This window comes from Anser cygnoides, chromosome 1 (genome assembly GCF_040182565.1).
Source record: "Anser cygnoides isolate HZ-2024a breed goose chromosome 1, Taihu_goose_T2T_genome, whole genome shotgun sequence".
NCBI lineage: Eukaryota > Metazoa > Chordata > Aves > Anseriformes > Anatidae > Anser > Anser cygnoides.
In genome coordinates this window covers 69,210,752-69,237,578 of record NC_089873.1, presented here as the reverse complement: position 1 = coordinate 69,237,578, position 26,827 = coordinate 69,210,752, and the positions used below count along the sequence as shown (strand labels likewise).

Here is a 26,827-nt window from a genome sequence, read left to right as displayed (position 1 = left end):
TTACTTTTTCTTAATACATCATAACACAAAGTCAGCTCCCCATAAAATGAAAGCAAGCAAATATTCACCTTAAAAATGTTTTTCAGCTGAATTTATAAAAGAATTGCAAACGGTTGCTGGCCAAAGTTTATAAACTCTCTAGTTTAAAAATAAATTAATTGCACATTGCTTATAAGCATCCACTTATATTGGTTATTAAGATTAATAGTGAAATAATACCTATTCACATATACAGACACATTTTTAAATATGCATCCAGATTTCAACAATGTAACAGAAGCAACAATTATTACGAAGGCAGTCTTCAGATGGTGTTGGTATAGAGTTTTGTTTTCTTAGCACAAAAACAAGATTTTAAGCCTCAGAAGAGAACCCTGTACCCATCATGTTCAAAAGCAAATCATTTCATTTGCTCCCTCTTTTTTTTTTTTTTCATTTGAAGACAGAGTATCTTGTAGAGACCCAATCATTGGCTCGCAAGTTTGAAGAGACTGCTGGTGAGTTGTCTGAGGCTCCCTCTTTGCAGTATGTTAATGTGAAAAAATACCTTCAGCACATGCTGTATGCATATAAGTGGCAAAATGCCCTTGTATCAAACTTCTAATTCATGTCACTTAATTCTCACACAGAAAACATTGGAAACTTGCAGCTGCCCAGCAGAAGGGCCCGTAATATAATATTCCATTTAACAGAGATGCTGACCTAAAAGAGGTAAATGACCTTTCTACCATTACATACACTTAGGTGTGTCCATAATTATATCTAATCACTATTACTTTACTCTTCTCAAGCCCATCTTTCTTTTTGCTATACAGAAAAAAGTTTTCCCATCTCTTAACGCAGGATGCATTGTCACATATTTAAAACCAAAAAGGACTATAACCACCATCTAAGCTCATTGTCTGGTTAATCTAGACAATGGAAATTACACAGTGATTCTTGCCTTGATCTCAATAACAGTCAAATGAAAGCAAGGTATCACAGATACTTTCCCAAGACAATGCTCATTCCAAAGATCTCTAGATGTTATTTTTCCTGCTGCAATATGGGGATAGGGTGAAAATGGACACATGAGATGGATGCTTGCTCACTCCCTTCCGAAGACATCAATTCACTCACTCACTCTAGACTGAGAGCAAGTATTTGGCAATTCATTGATCTGAATTATTATTGAAGAATTGACCTGGTGATGAAAGCTTCTGTGTTTCCTTATATTACTTTATTTTGGACAATGCTACACCAAGAAGAATCAATGATTTCTTAAAAACAAATAATTAAATGAATAATATTAACAGTGAAGAGTGCCAATAATTTAAGTCACAGTTGTACCAACTAGCATGGGATTATTCCACTTTTACCTGTAGAATAGTTGAGGTGTTAAACAGAAAAAAAATAATGTTTGGCCTTACTGTAGTCCTCTCTTAGTGCTTCATATAATGTGTTATATTGAACTTGATGTTACTTACGGTAACATAACAGAAATGAAACGAATATCCCTATTCTTTTTTGTCAAAAATGTGTCACCTAACCCATATTTTGACAGACCTAGTTTGATAGCATACCTATGCAAAGAAGGCATCTGTGAAGAGCGTCAACACGCTGCCAGTGAACACTGCCCAGAACATCAAAGTTTCTGCTCTACTGCAAACTTTGTGTTAGAGGTAATTCAAGGTGATCCGCTGGGAATAAAGCTCACATTTATTACCATAGGTCAAGGTTATTAAAGCTCAGTAATCTGTTGGAAAGCTTGCTTAATATCAAATAATCTGAATAGAAATTTATCTGAATTTAAGCTGATGAAAAAATATTTTCTCTAAGGACGTATGCATGTGTATAAACACACACACACATGTTCTTAGGCATCTCACACATGCACAAACACACAGATTCTGGCTTTTATCATCCTGCCTTGGTTTTCGGTGATAGTGACCAAAATACAGATATGATTCATTTTAGACAATACTTTGAGTGGTTTTCCCCTAGTTATATTTATATAGAGAAAGTCCAAAACAAAACAAAACAAAAAAAAAACCCACTTCATTGACAAACTGAAATCATTAGCAACAATAAAGTCTAATAAAAATAATTTTTTCTATACAGGTGGCCTTTCATCTTTTTCAGTTGCGTGTTCTCTACAGTGACATAATAGATATAAGCACAGGAGCAAAGCAGAGAGATTTCTCTGTACGTTTCAACTAGAGTTCAGCAATAATATATGTGTATTCAGGAAAGCAAATAATCTCTTTGATTATTACGGCAGGTTGTTATATAAAAGGATTGGTGGAATTTTATTCCTTCAGACATGCTGAAAGAAAGCAGATGAAAAAAAGATGACATACCGTTCGAGCCAAACTTTGTTTCAAATTTGTGGTGATGTGTAGCCGAAGTTGAATGCAGGTGGCTGACTTGCGAAGACTCTCATGGCTGCCCAAAGTACAATTACTACAATTTGGGGAGAAAAACAAATGGTTATCTCTACATATCATTTCCATTTTTTTTCTACCTCTCTCCTTCTCCGAAAAGCACTTGTGGAATAAATTATCAGTGCAAAGCAGATTGAATAATATAAAACCAGAGCTTGGTATCTACATCTGTGCAAACTGATGGGGTTTGGTCCTGGTTTGTTTTTTTGTGAAACAACTTAAGAATCATTGCTTGGTTGTACCTTTGACCGTTAAGTTCTGTAACAGAACAGCAACGAAACAGAGAAACAAACTGTATGTGCTCCCAAATCTTTAGACTGTCGATGTATTCCTAAATCCCAAATTAGTGCAAGTATACAAAGTATGGATGCATCACTGTAGGATGACTTGCAGCGTTTGATACCCAAGCTGAAAATCAAATATTAACCGTAAGATTGAAAATCATATACATTAAGACAGCTACCCCTTGATTCTCAAAGAAATCAAAGTTTTCACCCTGTACAACTCACATAAAAATGGCAAAAGAACCTGTGAGTCAGTCTTCCTCTGCCTCAAATCACATGCCAGCTAAGGTCAGACACAGACCTCTACTCACTCAGCTGGAGTGGTTCCTACAAACTACTCTGCTGGTCAAGGATGCACAGCTCCCCATGACAGGGGAGTTCCTTATTCTTATCTGCCTCTTCAGAGCAGCTTCTAACCCACCTACAACTGAGAAGTTGCAAGAGTAATAATACAGCTTTAGTTTACCACTCAAAATTTCTTGGATCAAAAATCATTTCAAACTTTACCTTCCTTTTCTTGTTTTAATCAGGTAGAATAATGCAAAAATAATTTCAGAGTTAAGGGAAGCATATTTTTACATTAAGAAAAAAAATCCTTTAGAATTAATGGCTGTGAAAAATGACACTGATTTTTGCAAAGGCGAGTTCATCTCCAAAACAAGCTAACTCTAGTGTATGTTCAATTAGATTCATGTTGCTTCTTTCAAGTCTCCAGACACAAGAGTGCCAAAAGGGATGTTCCATATTTATACAGACTATACAGACAGGCAAGTTGTTTCAAAACTCCCTGGGCCATGAAGGAAAGAAAGAGGATTCTTTTCAAGTGCTGTGGAAAACTCAGAATTCAGACATAAACTGTATTTCTTTCCACCTAAAGAGGTCTTTTGATGGAATGTCTGAATGTCATGGTTTTGGATGGTATAAAGTTAATTTTCTTCTTAGAGGTTTCTATGATGCTGTGTTTTGGATTTATGATGAAAATAACGGGGGGATAACACACTGATGTTTTAGTTGTTGCAGAGCAGGGCTCACACAGAGCCAAGGACTTTTCTGCATCTCCTGCTGCCCTGCCAGCAGGGAGGCTGGGGGTGCACCAGAGGCTGGCAGGTAACGAGGCTGACCAAAGGGACATCCCATACTATACAGCATCATGCTCAGCAAGAAAAGCCAGGATAAAGAATGAAGAAGGGAGAGATGTTCAGAGTAATGGCATTTGTCTTCTCCTTGAAATGTTCCAACTGATGAGCCCTGCTTTCCTGGAAATGGCTGCCTGCCCATGGGAAGCAATGAATGAATTCCTTGCTTTGCTTTGCTTGCACACATGGCTTTTGCTTTACCCAGTAAGCCGCCTTTATCTCTACCCATGAGTTCTTGCACTTTTACATTTCTCATGCTCTCCCCCATCCCACCTGGGGAGAGCAAATGAGTGGCTGTGTGGGGCTCAGCTGCCTGCTGGTGTTAAATCACAATGCTGAATAAAATTGTCTGGATTTACTTCCCCAAAACCACCCCTGACCCTATGAATGACTTAGAGGCAGGACTTGCATCTTGCAAAGCAGCAGAAGTCCCTAGCAAAAATGAATGGTTAAACTTAAATAAATATGCTGTACATAATTGCCACTCAGTACAATTACAGGAAATTCATATATCTCGTAAATGTTCTGCACCTACTCTATGCCGTAGGTAAGTAAAATACATACTTCCCATTAGAGATCACAAAGTGTATAAGTGTAAATGTGGGATTTATTTATTTATTTTTTAAACAGACATTAAAGGTTACAGAGGACAAATCCATTTCCATCCTACAGGACTAATATCTAGAAGCAAGGTCCTTTGATTGTGCTTCCATACATTTGCAAGATTGCTTGTTAAGGACATAAAGTCCTTAACATGAGAGAGAGAGAGAGAGAGAGTTAACATCAACACAATCAAATACTTGTACCTGTTGGAAAGTGTCTCACTAACATGCCTCAACCCTTCTCAAATTCCTTTACAAGCAGAAGCCCAAGTGACCAATTCACATTTCCTGGGACTACACCGATATAAAGGGTTTTCTTTGTCTCTCCTCAGCTCACATTTGTGTTGTGTCTACCCACTTTGCTTTTTTTTTGCAACTTCTTTCATTCCTCATTTCATCAAATCAAGTCTAACAACGATCTGACTGCAATAATGATTTTTCCTGTGATATTTGCATCCTTTAGAACTGCCTCACACCTTTTTTTTTTTTAAAACCTTTTACCCCTATTTACCTATTATTTCTGCTCTTTCCCATTTTGACCTACCTTAGGACATAGACACACATCTGTGAGACCTTACCCACTTTTTCCCCAATTCCTCCAGCATGTTTATTCCCCCTGTAATGCCTACTTTACACCAAGTCAATGCTAGAAATTGGAATAGCTATATCAATTTACACTAACAGAACACTCCTTTGTGGCCATAATTTTATACCACAATTGTACAAAACCTGTCTTTTACCAGTGTAATTATTCCACATCATCATGCTTCCAGGCAAAAATAGCTACATCAACTGAGGTTTAATTTTGTGGCTATAATTACACTTACGGTAGTGGCTTGCATTAGCTCCGCTGTATCAGGCAGATATTATACATCACCAAATCCTTTATTGACATAGCAATGCTGCCTGAAACACTGTAGTCAGAGGTACTGGCTGTACAGTTGATTTCATGACTGTGTTTTATTTGCACAAATGCAAACATTTTTTTTGATAAATATTGTGACACAGCAGACTGGACAAAATGAATTAATGCCACCATAAAATGATGCAGAACCTGCCCTAGAAAAAGAGTAAATTACAAGAAATAGATGAGCAGCTTTGTCGTGGATTGACAGATGACCTTCTAGCCATACCCAGGCTGAAATACACTACACAGCTTGGACTCTTGCAGATCTACTGCTCTATCTGTAGTATTGAGATAAAAGTAATATAGCCATCTTTGGAGGATAGCATCGTTAATAGTAACTGCTTTACAGTGCTCTGAGCTCTGTAAAGAAAAAAAAACAAAACAAAAAAAGTACATTATTAGCAATGTTACCCCTATTTTTGCTGAAATACTATGTGGAAAATACAGCTTTGATGAAAGCTCCATGACAAAAGGCAAAGTGATTGTCTTTAAGAGACAAGGTAATGAATTGGTCAAAGTGACTTGCCTGTGGTCCCACAATATATCAGAAGCAGAGAAGGGGAATATGAATATCCCTCACTCTCTCAATTCCCTCACCACTAGATGATTTTGCCTCTCCCCAGCAATGTTCTCTGATGTGCTATAAGCTCTGAATCCTAATGCAGTTCCATCAGACTCTTTTTCTTAAGAAAAAAAAAAAAAGACTTAGCTGAGCAGCATCTCTGAATGAGAAACTTAATCTGCAGTGACAAGAGAAAATGAAGTTTATTTTTTACAAAGAACATATTCACCCAAAAGGTGCTGGCTTCTAATGATTCCAATCTGCATGAATATAACTCTGCCCACTCTATAATTAATAGCTTAAACTTCACTTTGAGTGAAAACTAATTCTTATTTAGGTCTCAGTTCTCAGAGAATATAATTAGCAAAGCAAAAAAAATGTCATCAGTAAGGTCACAGGCAAGCATGTGAGTATAAATGATAAACATTTAGATTTTTCTATTCCATACTCCTGCTCACTATGTTAGCTGAACTGCAAAGCAGTAAGGTAACTGTGAAAATTACAGTATGGTAGAGCGTGGATAGAGTGTGGATGGAATTAAAAATACATATGAAATGATATTTTTAAACAATCTGATACCTTCAAAAAAAAAAAAAGATATTTAGAAATAAAGCTTACAGCTATCCTTGGATGACATTCCTTTGCTGGGTCTGCATTGCAGCTCTCTCTTTACTAACAACAGCCAGATCAATAAACAAACAAACAAAAAAAAACAAATTGAAATATACTTTCACGTGCTTTGTTTTATTAGGCACTTCAGGATGCTCTGAGGTTCTGGTCTGAAGCTCTAAAGGTTAAAAAAAAAAAAAAGATTGATTCTTTGCTGTCACATGGCAAGATCTGTTTTTGGCTTGCTGCTGGCATTGAGAGCTTGGTAGTTATTTGACCCTAGCTGCTTAACCCCAATATAATTTACTTTTATATGATATCTTTCATAAAATCCTTTTTAGGGGCATATATTCTAAAACTAAGGAGAGATGGGAAACTAAAAGCAAGATTTAAAGGTAGATGTAGAAGTCTTGGATGAAGGGATGACAAAGGGAGGATTTTCAGAAACAGCAGGTACGTAGCCCTCCAAAAAATCAAAGATGATTATGAACAGGACAAGTGTAAGGGAGTGGAGACCACACACACAGCTTGGAAATCCAGAGAAGGAAGGTAGAATTAATCTATGGATACTTATGAAAATCAGAAACTTCTGGAAATAGTGGTAAAAATTGATCAGAAATATTTTCACTCCTCTCTTCTTTTAAGGACAAAGATTCTTTTAAATGTCTCCAGATGCATTTAAACTGAACATGGAGAAAAGGAACTGCAGGAAATGAGTTGGAGAAGATATTAACATACTCTTTACAGTGACAGGGGTAGGAAGAAGGTAGTGATGACTACTGATAGCACTCTATAGACACTGTAAGAAAAACCTGCAGGAAAGGGAAGCGTAGGAACAAAAAGAAAGCCTGCAGGTTGAGGCAAGGCCAGGATTTCTGATCAGTAAATAAAATGACCTTAAAGACCAGAAACCAATGAGATTCCAAATCAGAATTTCACAGATTGCTTTATTAGTTATAGACTGAACTGCAGCCTATACGCAGGTTTCTGACTTCTAAAAAATGTGGCTATTTGAAATCTGAACTCACACCTTGTGTGAGTCAGATCACATGTGAACTCAAGGATATCACCATAGTAAGGAAATAATGGATGATGAAATCTTGCAGTGCTGAGCGTAACGGTCAGTAGCACACAAGTATTTGCTCCTCATCTCACTGAAAACTAAATGGATTTTGGAAATCATCAGGCCTTTCAGGTGCTTTTGCAGAAGGCACATTGAGGTGATCATTAATACAGTCAATTATAATAGTAAATGAAAGTTTTGGACAGATCTTCACTTGTGTGTTTCACTAAACCACTATTCTCTGAGAACTAATCACCATGTCACTGTTTTTGTTTCACTTCTTTTTTTTTTTTTTCTGGATTACGATAAAGCAGGAGCAGCACAGTATTAGTTCCCTTTGCTGTCTCATAACTTGAGTAACCTTCTACTGGAATTCATCCCTGACTGATTTCCAAGTACTCTGCTAGGGAAGAACTCTGCACAGCTATATCAAATTGCTCTGTTAGCAACATAGTGAGGAAAGCAATTTGCACTAAGATAGCCCAAACATAAGAAAAAATTCACCCTGAGGCAACTCCGCAGGCTGTGTTAAGCTACTCAAGGGATGATTTTGGTCTGGGGTTTCAAATTTCAGATACAGGACTCTGATGAGGAAGCAGGAGAAAGGGAGCTGAAAATACAGCATAGAGTAGAATTACAAACTGCTGAGACCAGAAGTGCAACTCAATCCTTTCTGCACAGCAGTGAAGGAGCAAAGCAAAAAAGCTGAGGACATTATTGACCTTGTTTCATTGCTAATGAGACATGCAGAGATTCTGCAAATGCAGGAATTTAAATAATCCACTATTGATGAGTTCTGCCCAACAGTGAAAATAAAACTATTTAGAACATACTGTACACTGTACTGAAATGCACTGAGCTCACCCTCAACAAAGACTCATTATCTCCATTTTCTTTGGCAATTAGTATGAAATGAGAAGAGACTTGGAAAAAAAAAGAAAAAAGAAAAAAAAACTGCAGCCCTGCCACTAGCCTTTTTACATAATCAACAGATCTACGTACAGCTTGATTCTCTGCTCAGTGGTTCCAGTGGTGCAGTGCTCCAGACAGCGCTTTGTATACCAGAGATCTGAGAGCTTAAGGAGTGGACTCAGAAATGTTAAAGTCTCCACCTTCAGTTGCAAACTATAATTGACCATAAACATCTGAACACTTGACCTCTGTACCTGTGTAGGGGCAGAAGTATCCAAGCTATTCAATGACAAAGCTAATTTGCACAGTGTGACACAACTTGCTCTGACAACTACATTAGTTTCATTACTGAAGCTGGCTTGCTTTGGGCTAGTTCCGGTAATCTTTACACTATACTGAAAATAAGATTGCTTCTAAAAGTTTCCCTTTCAATTACAGACATACACTATTTTATCTAGCACTATTTTATGTCTCTAACATATGAGCTGTGACTCCTGCAGTACCAGCTTAACATGTTACCACAGAGAATTGCCAGCTTCTCCCCCTCTGCTAAAAGTCACCGTTCCTTTAGCAGAAGCTGACATCAAGAGCCTGTGCTTCAACACAAAACCTGCTCACTTTTGCTGACATCTGAATTTAAGATGCCAGCGGGTGAGAAACAACTAGCTGAGTCCAGTAGTGTTTTCAACCACCAGAGTAGTTTACTTGAATGAATATGAATCAAAGCATTTACTTCCTAACTTGTAGACTATCTACATTCAGAAAGACCTGTTTGTATGTATAATATGCTTTTCCTTCAATTTGCAGTCAGTACCAAAGTGTTGGCTTCATCTGCTTCACTACTGCTGCAGCTGGATATAAAGAAAAATTACCTGCTAAGCAGCTGTGTTTCATACTGTTTCTCATCTCTTTGCTGTTTTTTCCCTTTGAAGACATGAATACTCTCTCACACTCCTGTGAGACACTGGAATTTAGCAGCATCCTTGTAAAACAGATGAGAAAGACCAGAGGACAAAGGAATGGAACAAAATATTCAAGGCTTGATGAAGCTCATGTAAAGAAGCCAAGATTTGAATCCTTGCACTGGACCACACAATAATCTCTGTAGAACATAATGCAAGTGCCATGTGATCCAGGAGTTAAAGGAACAATAAACTCGGTGTTTGGAGTGTTTGGAACATAATGCTCTTACTTTCCCTATGGTTCTGTTTACATAGCACATAAGCAGAGGTCGTTACTTGCACAGCTTATATTATGGAATACATAATCAATACCACCTATTAATGAGATACTTACTTTTGTAAGAATTCATCAGACCCACAAACACTTAGAAGACATTCTTCTTGGACTGGGTATTGATTTGTGCAACGGAGGATCTCCGCAATTAAGTTCTGAGTAATACAGCCAGCTGTAAATAAAGATAGAAAGAAAAATAGTAGCTTGCTAGAGAATTCCAGGTTATATTCTTGAGAAAAATATGAAAATTTCTTTGTAATTGCTCACTACTGCTGCAGACTGGCTCCATCAAGAGGAATTAGAACAAGCCACATCTGATTTTATTTAATTTTGCTTTAAATACTCTACTAGTCACAGAATATATGTTCATTTATAGGAAACTGGCTGGTTTTTAGGTAGCTGGAATGAAGAGCTGAGCAATTTTTCCAGGTAGGAAGGAAGAGACCAATGGTTAATCTTTTCAAATCTATAAATACCGAGTCATTTTCCTGATGAGTGTTTTGGTACATTTCCCATACATGAACATGGCCTAATGCAAAAGTTGACCTTTTGCTGCACAAGACACAAGTAGGCTCCAGAATTTTACTTCTCATTGTATCCGCATTTTCTTAGCCATAATGAAGTAAATTAATGTACAAGCTATATGCTTTATACAATCTGCTCTTCAGAAGTACTCCATCATTTTGACAATTTTCTCCAGAACAATTTCAGCTTTTAAAGCCATTTTCTAACCCTGCCAACAGACTTCCTCTCTTCCCATTTCAGAAGAACTGATCAAAAACTAGAAAAGAATAGCTGCATAATCTGGCAGTCAAATTGCAAACGTGTCTGGTAAGTCTGGTCTTTATAGGTATGCCAGGCATACTCCACCATCGCTGATGCTTCAAACCTGAGATAACCCTCTTCAGCAGAAACAGTATCTGACTTTGCAGTGAAAAGTTTTCTTATAGTGTACCAAAATGTTTTCACAGTGCAAGATAAAGTCTGAACTTCCTCCAAAATTCTTAGGCAATCTCACTATCAGCAAATGATACTAGAAAAGCATATAAGTAGATTTTTCTTTCAGTATTTCATTTGTGTTATTTCTTTATGGCTTCAAAATTAATGGCTGCAAGAGCTATTAATACAAGGTTTAAGTAAAATTTTTGACATAAAAATAAACTTTTGGACATAAAAATGGAAATTACCCACAGTTAAATAAATATCTACAAAAATTAAACATGTAATCCACATCTGCATGTTGACTAAATTACACTGCTCCAGATTCAGTCATCAGTTGCAAACTGAGCCTAACCAACCATTTTAATTGGTTTTAATTTTTTTTTTTTTTGAATTGCCAGAGTAACCCAGAAGCAGCCAATTAATGCTGGCAAATCTGGTCCAGAGCTGCTACACTATTGTTTTAAAACAAACCAAGAAATGCAAAACTGTTTCTTAAGGGAAGTTTAAGGGACTGTGATACTGAAAAATCTTCAGAGAACAGCTGACATTTTTAGGGAAATAGTTGTGACCAAAAAAAAAAAAAAAAGCTGAAATAAAACAAACAGAACAGAGTTGGTTACTATATATAACTTTGCGGTGTTTTTCTCTAGGGAAAAAGCAGAAGTGTCAACAGATTCAAAAGTTCCTTCTGAAAATTTTCATTTTCTTCACAAAGACACTTTTCTTCAGAAAGCCATTTTGATTACACAATTTTTACCAGGTATACTGATATTATGTGTCCAGCCCTTTGACAACTCACTGTCTTAAGTAATTTCTAATAGATGGTTTGACATGTAAACTGCAGTGCTTGTTTGCTAAATTTACATGCACCAGAGAAAGGAGAATGGTACAGAATTTTGAATTAAAATCATAAGATGCACATTGCTCAAGTCACTCATTGGAAAAAAAAAAAAAATACTTTGCCAGCTTTTCTAGTAACCGTGTAGATGCTCTGAATACAAGTAACCAAACTTGTATGAATAAATGTGGAAACCTTTGCTAAAGTATTTATAAATATATATGTTTTAATATATGCTGACTGACATTCTGTAGAGCTTTGGATTTTCAGCTTTCAACCTGTCAAACAAACTAACACTCACCTTGTTACAGTCAAGTAATTCCTTGACAACTGAAGAAAAGATTCATACACAAAAGACTATCATTTAATGAAACAGCACAGGGAGGGGATTATTTTTTCATTTCTTTCATCTTTACATATGTGGATTAAGACATAAAAATTACCAGAGCTGTAATCAAAAGTCCTGCCATTCACCATAGATACAGGATATACTGGGGCAGTGACAGCTTCCCACAAACACTAGTGATCAGGTTGAGAGGGATCTCAGGAAGTCCAGTCTAGTCTAGCCTCCTGCCTGAAGGAAGGTCAACACTGAATTCAGACCATCTTGCTCTGGGATTTCTCCTGTCAGATCTTGAAAACCTCTAAGGATTCAGACTCCACGACCTCTGTGGGCAAGCTGTTCCAATTCTCAATTATTCTAATTTGTCCTTATATCCATCTTGAATTCCTCTGGTTTCATTTGATTAAAATGTACTTCCCCTGACCTGGTCATAACCTTGGTTGCAGAGGAGTCTTAATGGCTACAGACTCTTGTCTTGGACTTAGCAACAGAGTGAAGGATCTGAAAAGTTCCATGACTAAGTGGGGGATACCCCCTACATTTTAAATTACTCACAAGCTTAAATTCCTTAAGAATTGAAGTCTGAAGGGTCCAATAGGACCCTTCTGAAACTGCCAGAATTGGTCCTGGTTGTGATTTAAAAAAGTAGAAATCTACATGTTCGCAAAGTTTGGTATATAATGTGATTTTAATTTTACAGCAAATATGTTGAATGAACGCGCTCAAGATTCATATAAGGCTTACCCTCCAAGTATTTTTCCAGATAACAAATGCATTTTGTTATCACCTCAACAGAATGGAATCGTGGAAGGATGTGGATACCTCAGTCACTTACCATGTTGTGTAAGAAGCAGAGGATATGGTGAAAAATCTGTCCAAATGCTGATCCTGAATCTTGATTCACCAAGAATATGGTCTGGGAACTTTGTTGCAACACTCCAGATTTTCCCAGTGTTTGTCTTCAAGTCATAAGCAGGATAGGCATTTCTGATTCTGAAAGAGCATGATGAAATTATGCCTAAACAGGTATGCATAATGAGAAAGAAAAACAAACAAAAAATCTACAAGATACTGATAATAATATTATTTAGAGAGGTATTAGGAATAAAATCTTGTGTAGAAGGGAAAATGTTTTTATACATTAATCAGACAACTACATATCACTTAACATATGTATAACTACATCTTACATATAAGATGTATATATATACACATATTTAAAAAAAAATCAGTAAAATCTTCATAAACTTCACAAAATCACTGCTGAGCCTAACCTCAGTGAAGCCATTAGGAATTTAAACGCAAACTTCAGTGTACTGTGAAGAAAACAATTTGAGTACAGTGGAAATGAGTGTACTCACAAACTTGCTTTAATACTTAGAGTTTTAACATAAAGCTAACCGAGAGCACATGCGCAGACAGCTATGACGAGGACAGCTGGTCAAAATGAATACAGGAATGTGCTTTCTATGCAAAATCATAAGTCCCTGTTTTCACTCTGCTCTAGGATCCAATCTGAAAACTTCATTACTAAAACCCTGGACATTTATGTAAATGTCTTTAGAGAGCAATAACTGTTACAGTCACTGTGTCCCTCTGATCTTATATACCATTACCTATAAAATAAATTGCCCCTCCTCCTTCCAATTACCAAAGACTTGCAAAAACTAATTTCTCCTGAGGTGCCATTTCCTAATGAACACTAGTCACAGGTATTATGGCTGTCAGCTGAGATTAAACTTGCTTTTAAAGCAAATACACTTCGCAGCTGCAGGTAAGGGTACATATTGTACCAGCTGAAGCTTTACATTTCACTAATTGGACTGAATATTTTAGAAGCTAAACTCAAACATCCTGTACTAAGCATCCTGCATTCTTTGCTGTTTGTTAGTTCAAGCAGCATTTTGTAGTATATGAGTTGGCAGTGCCTTACACAGTCTCTGACTACAGTATATTTTGAGCTATGGTTCTCTCACATAAAGTTCTTCATTACTATGCCCTCCTGCCTCAGGGTGGCTACTCAAGTCTCAACAGCACAAACTCTTCTTTTATGCCATATATTTCTATAGCATGAGAAGAAGAAAAAATGGGGTGGGAGGAAGAAAAGAAAAACCTATGCTCCCAAAATTAATAATCCAATGAAGCAGCCCATTTCTTATAATGAAAAGCCAGGGGGCATGATGTTTCAGTGGGGTGAGAGGAAATGAGGCTTGACAATACCTCCAGTACATATGACAGATTTATACTCATAGTAAAAAATCATTATACTACAGAGGCTGCTTTGGTGACCTGTGTAGTTGATGTCAGTCTATTTCTTTTGTGAGCAAGGTACGCATAAAGCTTTCTCCAAGCACCAAATTTCCTCTTGTAACCTATTTCTATAAGAGGGCCAAGGACGGCTTAAGACAGAAAACTTCACTACCTGTTTTCCAGCATCAAACTAACTGGTTACATAGACATGCAGGGCACACATCACATCCTCAGCTTACTGGCAGGCATTTCAAAACTGAGTAAACCTCACCTCCTTTCCTAACTTCACCTTGTCTATATTTTAAGATAATATGGAGACAGAAATTTGCTTTTTATGCCTTTTAGATAAAAATGCATTTGGTTCCAGAGATGCTTATTTGTGGCCATCTATTGTTTTCAAGTGATTAAAGGGCTTCTGGTCTGAGCTGTTAGGCAAAACATGCTCATTCCAGAATTTGGAAAGTTTTGGTCTTCCAAGGCATAGTTGAAGTGCTGCAGAAGTATTACATGAATAAAATCTCATGCCACTTTCTGTGCTGCAACAATTCAACGTATGCTGAAAGTACTAACATTTATAGGGATTTGCTATTTCACAGTGCTATGTATTTCTCTGTTTTGCAGAACATATATTTGAAGTCAGTAGTAGCTGGAGGAACTTTGCATCTTGCAGCATCGAACCCTGAGATTGTCAGCCTGGCCTCTTCTGGTATCAAACTGGCTTTAAGATGTATTCTGAAGCCACCTATAGATGAGCATTCACTATAGTTATGTCCACAATTGTAAAAGAACATGATAAAGGATTTTGAAAACTCTTTTTAAGTTAGGTACGTATAAATTGAAATGTTGCAATTAGAGACTGCTACCTGTACAAACATTACCTAAAGAAAAACAGGCTGGGTTTCTATTTGAGCTACATGTTGGAGCTGCAAGTTTGCATGACAGAGTCTGAATCATACATCTTACTTCTGATGTATAAAACTGACAGTTATTGAGATTGTTTGAGGGCTGAAAGGATGCTCATTTGGCAAGACTAAGAGACTAGTTATCAGTAAACTTATTTTTTTTCTGTTACATTTTATCCTGAGAATACTTTTGTCATTAGATAGAAGGAAAGCAAAGGCTGTTTCTGTTTTCCTTTTAAAAGAGTATTTGCCAGTGATGCATGCTTAAAAAGGTATTTCAAAACAGAAATGTCTTAATACTAAGACAGGAATGTCTTAATACTAAATATTTTTTAACCCTCTAAATAAAATCATTTATTCAAAAAAAAAAAAGAGGAAAAAAAAGGAAAGAAAGCTTTTGCTATAATTAGAGTGTTAGAGTGTAAAGTTAAGTGCAGAATGTTTGGACAAAAATCTGATGTTTGAGGGGAAAACCTATCATGTGAAACGTGTGTCTGGTGTTAGTGAAAAAAAGGGGAGGGGTTTAGACTGAGGAACATGGGGAGAAAAAAAGAAAACTGAGACATATTTGATTAAGTATGTTTTCAAGCTGACCATTTACTCTATGAATCTAAAACATATTTGCTGTTAATTCCAGAGCAATATCAAACTGTATTTTTTTCTTTCTTTTAAGAGAAGCAGGCTTGGATGACCTCAAATACTGTCAATTCATTAAAGTCTAATTAAAAAAAAAAGAAATCACAGTTTTCCAGCTACTTTTCTGCGAAAAAAACAAACAAACAAAAAAAACAATCCCCCTCCCCAAACACACATGCATTTGTGCTAACAACTTGATAGTATGATCAGTGAATGTCTACAAAGGAGAATAAAGATACACAGATAGTCTATAAACATGTATTTCTTAGTGCTGTTAGATTTCAACACAATTTTTCTGACAAAATTAAGAATGTAAAAAACAAAAGAAAGCAAAACAAAAAAACAAACAACAACAACAACAAAAAACACACATGCACAAGTTCTATCCCATTAAGCCACACTATTAACTTGAAACTGTAAACAATAATTAAAGGAATTTTTGTTGCTTGCTAAATCCAATGCCTCATCAAGATATTATGTAGTAAAATTCTGTTCTCAGACAATCGGTTCTTCCAGTTCTTTTTTCCTGCTCTGAGCTACATAAGCATTGATATTGTCCAAGTAAATGACAAAATAAATCTTAAGTTTCACACACATCAACATTGAAGATGTACTTATCATTGATAAAGGTGACAGATAAGGCAGAAAATATTCTTGGAATTAACAATATTTTGTGGATTTTAATCTTTAAACCAAAATTAGGAGTGTTTCTGCATTTAAGCTGATACCAGAATTAAGACACTGTTCAGGAATGCAGGGATAACCAATCCAATTAATATAAATAAGTGAAATGTCACAGTTGGCTGAATAAAGCTTTTTCATTACTTACTCCTCCACTGCATTGCAAAAAGCAACTGTGTTTTCATTACTCCCTTGATTTGCTTCAACCAGCTGGATAGACCAACCTGTAACCTAAAAATACCAAAAAGAGACCAAAAGACAATTATTTAGACAACATACACATAATGAACATAAGACTAAACTTGCATTTGGTTCCATGAGAATGAAATTTCGTATCTTATTATCCCTCCCCTGATTTACTGGAGTGCCAAATAAGCACAAATAACACATTTTGACTGCACTTTTAATGTTTTCAGAGATAAAATAGAAAGTTGCAAAGCATCAGCTGCCCAGGGTTTAATGATTTTTTTTTTCCTCCTTGAAGTAAATAAAGATTTCCAAGGTTTCCAAAATTCAACTAGTGTCAGAACACAGATGATTAAATGCAAAAGATGTATTCTTAGGTTACAATGAGAAGAGACAAAACAAAGCTTATGCTGATGTGAATTTTAATTCTTTTTCTTTCTTTCTGCCCTTCATGGAAGCTCGGGATTCCTTCAAGCTCTATAAACGTTTCAGGTAGGTCCCCAAGAAAGACAGGAAGCTAGTATATTCTTTCTGAAGATGAAAAATCCCCTGATGCTTTCCCTGAAGTTGGTCTGAGCTGCTTTTTTTGGGTAGAAGTATCCCCTTTTGTGTTTGCTGTACTACCCTTCCATCAGAACATAACCTCCAGGAGAGAATGTGTAATACTGCTACATCTGCACGCCCTTCCTACTGTTGTACATACAGACATATGGACTCAAGGCTCAACAAAGACATCAACTTTTAAACCCCTTCAGAAAGAGAAGCAACTAATGCCACAGCACAGAAGTAGAAACAGATACAGTGAAAGATGTATTTTCTCATTTTAATAACATCAGTAAATTATACAAAATTATGTGGTTATTATTAATTTATATAACCTTAAATCCCCCCCCCCCCCTTTTTTTTTTCCTTCTGGACAAAGAAGTGCAATACACCTGAAAAAGTGCTGGGAAAAATTTAATTACAGTTAAAAATGGGATGAGTATAAAATATGAAAGACCTGTTGGGAGCTGACTGGTGAGGAGACCACAACTACAGAACTGAATGCTCAGAAGTTACAAACCCTTAATAGGTGCTGTCAGTCTTGAAAATATTAGATACAATGAGTCCCATTAACCACATTAACCATCCTGACCCTCTCCTGCAGGAGGCAGAAGTGAGAACAGAAGCTCTCTGCCTCTCTGCACCTTTGCTGGCAGCATTTCTGAGTGAATCCTAAAGGCAAGCATATCCTGTGTTGACTAGCAGTAGTCTACACAGAGGGGATTAATATACCGTTGCTAACTAACTCCATTCAGTTCTGGGGGCAAAGGTATATACAGACACATAATTCTGTATTGGGTTTATGTGGCAAGGTTTTGGTAGCAGGGGGGCTGCAGGGGTAGCCTCTGTGAGCAGAGCCCAGAAGCTGCCACATGTCAGATCAGAGCCAGCTCCAGTTGGTTCCAAAAGGTCCCGCTGCTGGCCAGAGACAGGGAGAGATGCTGGTTGGGCCTCTGGGAGAGCAGATTTAAGAAAGGGAAAAACAAACAAACAAACAACAACAAAAAAACAACTGCATAGCAGCACCTGGGAGAAAGGAGCTTGTTTTGCCTGTGACAGTAATTGGTGAGCAATCTTCCCTGTCTTTATTTCAACTCCTGAACCCTTTTTCATTGTAGTTTCTCCCCCTCTGCCTTCGAGGAGGGAGACTGAGAGAGCAGTTGTAGTAGAGTTTAGCTAGCCATCAGTGTGAAACCTGTACAAGTTACAACTGACGAATCATGTGGGTGAGGTAAAAGAAATTTATTTTTGTCATTTCTGTTTTCAGTGTCCAGAAACTTTAATTTCTTCCCATTGCATATAAAGGGATCATATTAATTACATGATCATTTTATTTTTCCATAGGACCCTGGTCTCCACTCAATGCAGAGATCTGAAAGTGTACAGTGAACAAGACAGGTAATTGCAGATGAAGAGAACTGATGATAATAGGGATAAAGTAACAGAGTGCATCCCTGGATAACTGGGATCTTACCTTTCACCCACCCATAGATTTCTAACATCATGCTAGTCAAGTCACCTGAACCATCCTTCCTAAACATGAACACTAATTGTGCGTGTGCTCCTCATTTCTGAAGTCCCCAAACTGAAATTGTGAAGTTTGGTCTGATGATTGGACTTCTATGAAATGAGCATTGCTAGTTATCCTGTAAACATTAGATACTAAATAACTTAAATGGAGTGGCCAAATCTACTGGATACTTTCAAGGTTGTCTTTTTTGCTTTCTTTCTAATATGGAGAAAATAAAATCTCTTCTCACGGAGAATATATAAAAACAATTTCTTCGGTGTTTTTGAACATCTTGACTTGGTGGTGACAGGGCCACAGAAAATTGATGATGGCTTTATTACATAGGACATATTTCAAATAACAAGCATAAACAAACAAACAAACAAACACCTAGGGCCATACAACTGCATCCAAGAGCTAAGGGTCAGATTAATAGTAAAATTTCAGTAGTATGAATATTTCAGCTTGTGCACTTATGACCTATCTCAATATTAAGCTCCATGTTTCAGCATCCTTTCCATTTCAGGTCCATCCTCAGCCCTAGTTCTCAAATCCTATTACTCAAATGCATCATTCACATGTCCTGGACTTCACAAATCCAAACTGTACTTATTCACTTTCTGTGAATGAGTTGTGGTGCTCCACTTTGCCAGCCATTCTGACAGTCTTACTCAGCATTTACCCTATTCCTCCGCACCCATTCTTATCCTCTCCAAAGTTGCCAGAGCAGTAGCAATGGTTTACCTCTTCCCAGACTTTTTTACACTTTCCTCTCTCATTTTTTTTTCATCTACTTTCTCTTCTTACCATCTCAAGGTTCAGTTGCCAGCCCCTTGCCTTGGCTCTCTTTCTGTCCTGATATGGTTGCCTCTCTCTGTAAGAATTCCTGTGGCCGCACTGATTTTTCTGCTACAAATCAATTCTCTCCTCTTTCCCATTTCTTCCTCTTCTAGCTAAACAGCTCAAACACTTCCCTGACTTAATCAAATCCTCCCACACGTTCAATTGTAGTCGCCCTTGACTCACTTCTCTCTCTCCTCTTCCCTCCCCTATAATTCTCTCCTACTCCTTCAGAAGTATTTGTGCCTGTTCTTATATGCCTGATTCCTCTAGCGCCTCTTCATCCCATACCACAATTTAATCTCTTCCTGCTTGTTTGAATCCCACTATTTTCTACTTTTCTCCTGAGAAGTCTTGTTGTTCTTTTCATCATGATATCAAGTATGCTTCGGTTTTCCTATTGTAAATAGAAAACAAACGAACAACAACAAAAAAAAGCCCTTTGTCTCTCCATCCATAACCCCCTATTCCTGCTTCCTGTATTCATCACTGAACTCCAAAATGTGGTGTCTAGGATTAATGTTAAGAGTTTCTATCCTCAGATACTCCCCCTCCCCGCCTCCCCCAACACACACACACACTACACTCCCCATCTCTCTAGAACTACATATGTTTACTTCTGTAGTTCTCCCTATTCACAGAAAGAGAAACAAGTCAATCTAATGTCTCTTCCCCTTTGCTTTATGATACTGTGATCACTGGGAGTTAAAAGCAAAAGGTGAGCCTAACTGTCTTTTAATATTCATGGTGCTAATGTATCCTGTAGGCTATTTCAGGATTCCTATAATGATTCAGAATGCTAACAAGGACTAGAGGAAAGGGAGGATTTATCATTTTCTTTTTCCTTCTCTATGTCAGGATTTTGAAAGAAGGAAAATGAGGAGAGATACAACATCAGAGAGTCATGGGAGTCCCAGAAGACATCATTATTAAAAACAGCAGAGCCACAAATAGAGCTATGAACACCTGATAAAAGGAGGAAAAAAAAAAAGAATTTGCTTCAGAAATACAGGTAAAGGCTGAGTGTCACAGGGACCAGCTTCCACTGTTATAGTAGATGTATATTATTTTGGAAAAGAGTTATACACACACATATAAGTGTATGCAGCACATGGTGAAGGCAGGACATGTTTTGTCTCATCTCTCAGGATCAGGATAGATCAGTCAAACTAGACAGACAATCTGGCTCAACAGAAAAACACATTCATCAAAATATATTGTTATTTTGAATTTCAGGTTTCATATCAGGTTATACAGATTTTTTCTCTCTTTCAAACACATCTTACTTCACTTTTCTGTACTCATCCCTCTGTGGTAGTTTTATGGCTCAATGAGCCAAATAATTCTAATGGTGCAAAAGCAGATTACAGATTATATTTTGAAATACTGGTGAATTCTAGACCATAATCTAGATTCTCTTCTGGTGTAAAATGGCAAGTTTCCATTAGAATTAGTGGAGATACTTCATTTTATACTAGGTGAGGAACTGGCCCTATTACTTTAAAATGAAATGAAGTCTGTTTTTAATAGGTAGATTGCAGAAATGTGTTGACACTTAGTATAAATCGGGTAAAACATAAAACAGGTAGGACACAGATTCTGCCAGTATAAAATTCTCATTAGCTAGACAGAGTAGGTGCCTTCCCTTCAGAAGTTATTTTTAATTGTCTGCTGGGTTCTTCTCTGATATTAGAATCAAAGGAAGAGGATGCTCAGATTTTTTCATGCTGCATAAAAATCTCTTAAATAATCATGTACTGTTTGTTTGAGGGCATCCTCCTTGTAAACACTGTGGGAAATTCTGACTGCCAAGAAATCAAAAGTTACACAATTATTAGAAAATACACCTGAGACTTCCCTGCATCTCTATTTTAGGAAGTAGTGAAGACCAAATTAGAACTGAATAAGAAGTCTCACACTTACCTTTGGCCAGCTGAATTGTAAGACAGATGACAAAAGCTCTCTACAGGACTAAAAGCTTTTTCTTCCCTCAAAGCATAAATTGTTTTGTTTTTCACCAGGTGTTAAAATGAAGTGCTTCTAATACATGCTGCATCAGTACGAGTGAATATGCAAAGTGCAAGGACACAGGCAATAAGGGTCAAGAACTTTAAACATTTAATATCAGAATATTTACATACCTCTCTGTCATGTCCAGAGCTGCTGGGCCAAGTAGGTCCTATGCTGTATCTTCTGGAAGTGTTGATTAAATAACCCCCCACATTTCTGCTTTCATCTCTCACTTGTGCAAATGGATAGTTGTCTAAGAAAACAGGACGTTGAGCATCTACATCATCAAAACCTATCTGAAAATATGTGTTGCCTCTCTCCACATTTGAATCAAACACATTTGGGACAGTGGTTACACTATTCCCTCTGCAGATTTCTCTCCCTTGACTATAAGGGTAGGAATCCACCAGAGAGAAGTTTCTGTCATCAGACAGTAAAGAAGACTTGAAACCAATCGCTGGTGACACTGTGCCTTGTTGCCAATGAGATACTGGATTTGCAGGGTGAACTTCACCATAAGCAACTGGAGGCTGACCACAGAACTGCTTCTCTGGCACATTCAGACCAAAGTTGTCTGATGTGAAAAAAAGTTCTTCATGATGATGTGAATGTGATGAACCATAAAAAAAAAATTCGTTGCTGACTTCATCAACTATTCGATCAAATCCTAGGTGGATGTCTCCATTAGAATCAGAATGGTACACTGGATAAAGTGCTTGGTCCCCAGTGTGTCCTTCATGAAATTCATCGTGTAAGAAAGGAACCCTTCCAAAATATGCCATAGCTGATTTTTATCTTCAGTCTTGTTAATCCTCAAGGAACTTTTACAATATTTCCAGGGTCAAAAGAGTATTGTTCATAACTGGAGCTATATACCCCCACTGAAATAAAGCACAGAATAAAAGTTAAACCAAAAAAAAACCACCAAACTTCATCTGTTATAAAAAAAGCTGTATACCTGCATATATCTATATCTATCTATATATATATATATTACATAGAGGTTTCTCCAAAGAGTGTGAAGATTTTCTTCATCCAGAGCATGAGCACTCTTTTTCTTGATCCTCATTTCCAGGTACCCTTAAAATTAATTTAATTTTTTTATTTCCTGGTCTCATAAATAATATCAACAGGATGCCTGGAACAACTGATCTAAAATACCAATTCTGACAAATATTAAAGAAAACATCCGTTGTTTTATACTTGTATATCACACCATAGGCCGGAATCTAAAACAAGAGGGTAGGAAATATTCATATTAATGGCCACTTTAATGGCAGTTTCATTCACATACTTCTCTCTTTTTGTGAATCTACAATTTCTTCATATTCTAACACTTTTTATCCTGGTGTAATCAGGTGACAGAGGTTTAGCAAGTGAAAGAACAAGTGTAAAATATAGAAGACTTGGATCTCCAACTAATATTCCAAATACTACACCTCAAAAGCTTGCATATGGCATATATAAATGAAAAAAAAATCAAATATAAATAAACCAATCTTTTTTTTTATTTTTCCTCAAAACAAATACATCTGAAAATCCTGAGGTTATATTTTTGTTACTAAATTAACAGGCCAGGAAATAAGTTTTCTTCAGTAGTTCATCATTCACACTGTTATCAGCAAACTTCCTGATCTGATTTTGGAATGTGCCAACTAGTCCTATGGTTCAGATTAGCAGCATGTACTGGAGACTTTTTTTTTAGGAAGAGAGTTTAATTCTAAAACCCAAATTATTCTGTGCTACTTGCCCTTAAGGATACGGCCTGTTTTATTTACTGATACAGAAGTAGCTTAAAACACAAATGGCATGGAATAACAATACCACATAAAGTACACAGTTGTGCTGAGTACTTTATCACACAAAAGAAATGGAAACATCTGATTTAATAATTCAATAAAAAATATATTCCCTAGCAGTAAAAAAACACTACCAAGATGAAAAGTGCACTCAGATATTGTTAAAGCTTAGCACCACAAATTGCTTTTCCAATATGTCCCCAAGATCTATACTATATTAACTTAGATAATACTGCCTAGTAATGAAAACCTGTATTACAGCAGAAGGTATTCATCACAACTTTATTTATTTTTGTTTTATTTGAAGTCAAACTCTAGGTGGCATAGGTTCCTGTCACCTACAGTCAGGAACGAAAAGAGAAATGAAAAGTTAAATAGGCTGAAATGAGATCTCCAAGTTAGAGGTTGAACGACTCTTTCAAGCACTGAGCTTAGTGATTCCATGTGTTGTGTAGCTTGGTTTGCTTTGCTCTAACTGTGCTGGGGGGAAAAAATACATATTTATTTATGAAGTTTCACTAAGCCAGAAAACCAAAATGACCACACTGAATGGGGATCTACACCATGGACTTCAATTACCAGCCTAGTCCCTGCCATTTCCGTCACAGTGAATCATGAATTACACTTTTAGATTCAGATGACTTTTTTTTTTTCCCAGAAATATTTTAATAAGCACAGAAGTAACAATTGCCCTCTTTTGCAACTTCTTCTCTTCTTCACCTTTCTATAGCAGTTGAATAAAAGAAAGATAACAAGAAAGAGAAGATGCATCCATGAAATCACAGATTCACAATGACCTCTCCCTCCAGTCCTACATTCCTTAATAAAGTTTGGCTACCTGTAACACTGTAATAGAGGCACAGAAAATACAATGCTTTTCAGTCCCATTTAAATGTTTCTAAAATATTTTCTTGACATTTCATACAAATTCCATTTATAATAATACATAAATAGCTAATAGCTAACCCTGCTTCTTACACCACTACAGCTCTTATGTATAGTATCCCAGTATTAAGCTGTTTCTGAGACAGCTAAATAAACACACATCACACCTCCATCTATCTGTGTACGACTGCTTATTTCCTGCACTCTCCATACTGTTCAGAAGTACTGCTTTCTTAGCCATCTTTAAATGCAGGCAAGTTAGATATAGTGCTAGAAGGGCCATCTGCATTGTCTGCTGCCCTGTTCTTTTCAGTGGGCAGAGGGGCCATGAGAAATTAGGAGTCTGCACTACACATCAGGCTTCCTCTTCCAGTCCTGACCACTGCAAAGGGAGGACCTCAGGGAGCAGATACATACAGCACTGTTTGTAGAACCATGTCTACTTTATATGGACACACATTTAAAGCTAACCATTTAGACTGTAAACTCAGCATGTCATGCTGTAAATCTCAGTGGTTTAAGTCTCACCTGCTCTTTGGTTTAGTAAGATTAGGCTCTGAACTTAGACCAACTCCTAATCCTTTTCAAAGCAACACCCAAGTTCAAGAAAGGGTTTGTAATTTTGCCAGCCACTCACTATTACTGTATCCAAATCATGCAAAGCGTGTTGACAACAATGGATTTTCAGAAATCACCAATGAAGCAAAATTTATAATGTGAGTTTTGTTGTTGTTTTAAAGTTTACTTTTTAAGGTTTCTGAATTCACATTTTGGAGATTTTCACTATTTTTCCATGCAATTATGAAGACTTCCTTTTCTTTTCAAATGACAGCCCATGCTTTCACATAATTGTATGGTTCTGGTATCTGGGGCTTTAAGGGAAAATCCCCCAAAATTCTGTATAGTAGTCACTACAAACCAAGGGAGCAGACAGCATTACACAATGCTCCCGACATTGCAGCTGCTGGCTAAGCACGCAAAAATGCTTCCCTTATTTCAGCATGCACATGCATACTAGCATAAAAGCTTTGTGCGCTGTAGGCTCAATTTTCTCTTTTCATCGGATCCCAGAAGTGCAATACTGGGCTAGTGCTAAGCAGTAAGAATATATGTTGCAACCTCTTACCTGAAACACACAATTTGTTAGAAGGATATAGTCTCCTATTTCTTCCTGTTCACAGACACATTCAGATGACCTATGTTCTTTCAACACGAAGGGGGTGTAACTTAGTCGTCAGAAGCTTCCCTTCCTGTGTAACCGGTTTACTAAGGTGATGATTCTTTCCCACCTCTTCCTTCAGGGAAATTTCAAACAGCAGTAACAATAAAAAGGAAACACCTTATCTGTTGTCTCTCATTATCTGAGAATCCTACTCACCCCCCACCCCCCCCTTTAAATATGGTGGTAGATGATCTCACACTTAAAGTACAAGTATCAAACATGCTTAAAATAACCAGACAGCTTAAAATAACAAGACAACTTCATGGGAAAGGGTTGGAAAGATTTGCCTCAGAATGACTTCTGCATTACAACAGGATTCAGAAATTTTACTCTACTCCATCTTCATGCAGCTTCTATTTGCCACTGGTGGTGAGTGCTCTGAAATGAGCGCTTTGCTCACAGGAGAAAGGGAAGGTACAAATACTGTCTGGCAGAGAGGTCCTCCGCATTTGGCTCCTCACTCTGAGAGCTGGGACAGTCTAAAGGGGAAGACCCTTAAGGTGGGATATTGGCCGCAGACTGATGAAACCTTTGTCCCTCTAAATAGGGCCTGAAGTAAAAACACAGCACTGGTCATGAACATATTCCTAGACCTCAGGGAGCCCAGGACCCTTCACCACTAAAAGAAGCAGCAGAGGCTGCTCCAGGCACAACATGGAGGGAGTTCCCTCAGGGACGATCTGCCTCAAAGTTTCGTACTTTTCCTTAAAAAGGTATAAATTGCCACACTGAGGCGGCTATTCAAAACTGACAAAAAATCCCAATCCTAATCTACTCTAAGGTTGTTACAAGCAGGAAAATATCCTCAAAAATGGTGAGGTGGTCAGTGTAAATGTGACTATTTCAGTTATAAAAGGCTGTATGGCAAGACTGAACAGATTAGGATAAAGCACTGAAAGTTAATAATTAATTATAGATATCTTATATCTGATAAACTGAATGAAGTAATAATTTGATAAAGCGTTCTTGGGAAAACTCTGCCCTTCAAAGTACCACAAAAGCTGTCAGTGATGTCATTGTGATTTAAAAGCAGTTAGCCAAGGACAAAACTTATTTCAGTTGGTGAAAGGTGATGTTTTTCTTCTCATATATTCTGCAACCCTTAAAAAATGTCACAATAGTTTGCGCCACAAACTATTTGGTGGCATTTATACTGCACTGTAGTTGTTACCAGTGATTACTTTGAAGCGATCCTGAGAGACAGCATCACACCAATTTTAGGAGCTGCTATTTCAGAGTTTATGGCAGTGTGACTGTGTGATGTTGCTTCATCTCACAGTGACTGGATGTAGTAAAAGGAGGAGGGTAGAGAAAACAGAGGAAATATGCATGGGAAGAGCTCATATTCCCAAGCAAACACAGAAGGCTATATGTGTAATATGAACTGGGACATGTCCTCCTCTCCCCATGGTGATTTCCACAAGAAAGTTATGAAGATTTTCCTTGGGACACCCTGAACATTTTTGCAATTATTTATTTTCTGTTTCCCATCAAAGTAGTAGGCAG

The 26,827-nt window shown here is 37.2% G+C and overlaps 1 protein-coding gene across 6 annotated transcripts in view; it reads right to left on the bottom strand.

Moving 5' to 3' along the window:
• Positions 1–25,509, bottom strand: part of PIK3C2G (phosphatidylinositol-4-phosphate 3-kinase catalytic subunit type 2 gamma) — a 213,065-nt gene extending 187,556 nt beyond the window's left edge. For 3 of the 6 annotated variants that reach the window (XM_013172899.3, XM_066999226.1, XM_013172900.3), the window contains exons 1-6: positions 25,226–25,507; positions 21,547–22,296; positions 16,475–16,557; positions 12,693–12,850; positions 9,795–9,906; positions 2,340–2,442 (exon numbers count right to left, since the gene is read on the bottom strand). In XM_013172899.3, coding sequence (XP_013028353.2) covers positions 2,340–2,442; positions 9,795–9,906; positions 12,693–12,850; positions 16,475–16,557; positions 21,547–22,197 — 1,107 coding nt within the window. In that variant the 5' untranslated portion in view covers positions 22,198–22,296; positions 25,226–25,507. Of the gene's footprint in view, positions 1–2,339; positions 2,443–9,794; positions 9,907–12,692; positions 12,851–13,131; positions 13,420–16,474; positions 16,558–21,546; positions 22,297–25,225 lie in introns of those variants that run through there. The other 3 variants (XR_010832254.1, XM_066999235.1, XM_066999243.1) reach the window with 2 other exon arrangements.
• Positions 25,510–26,827: the final 1,318 nt, after the last annotated feature.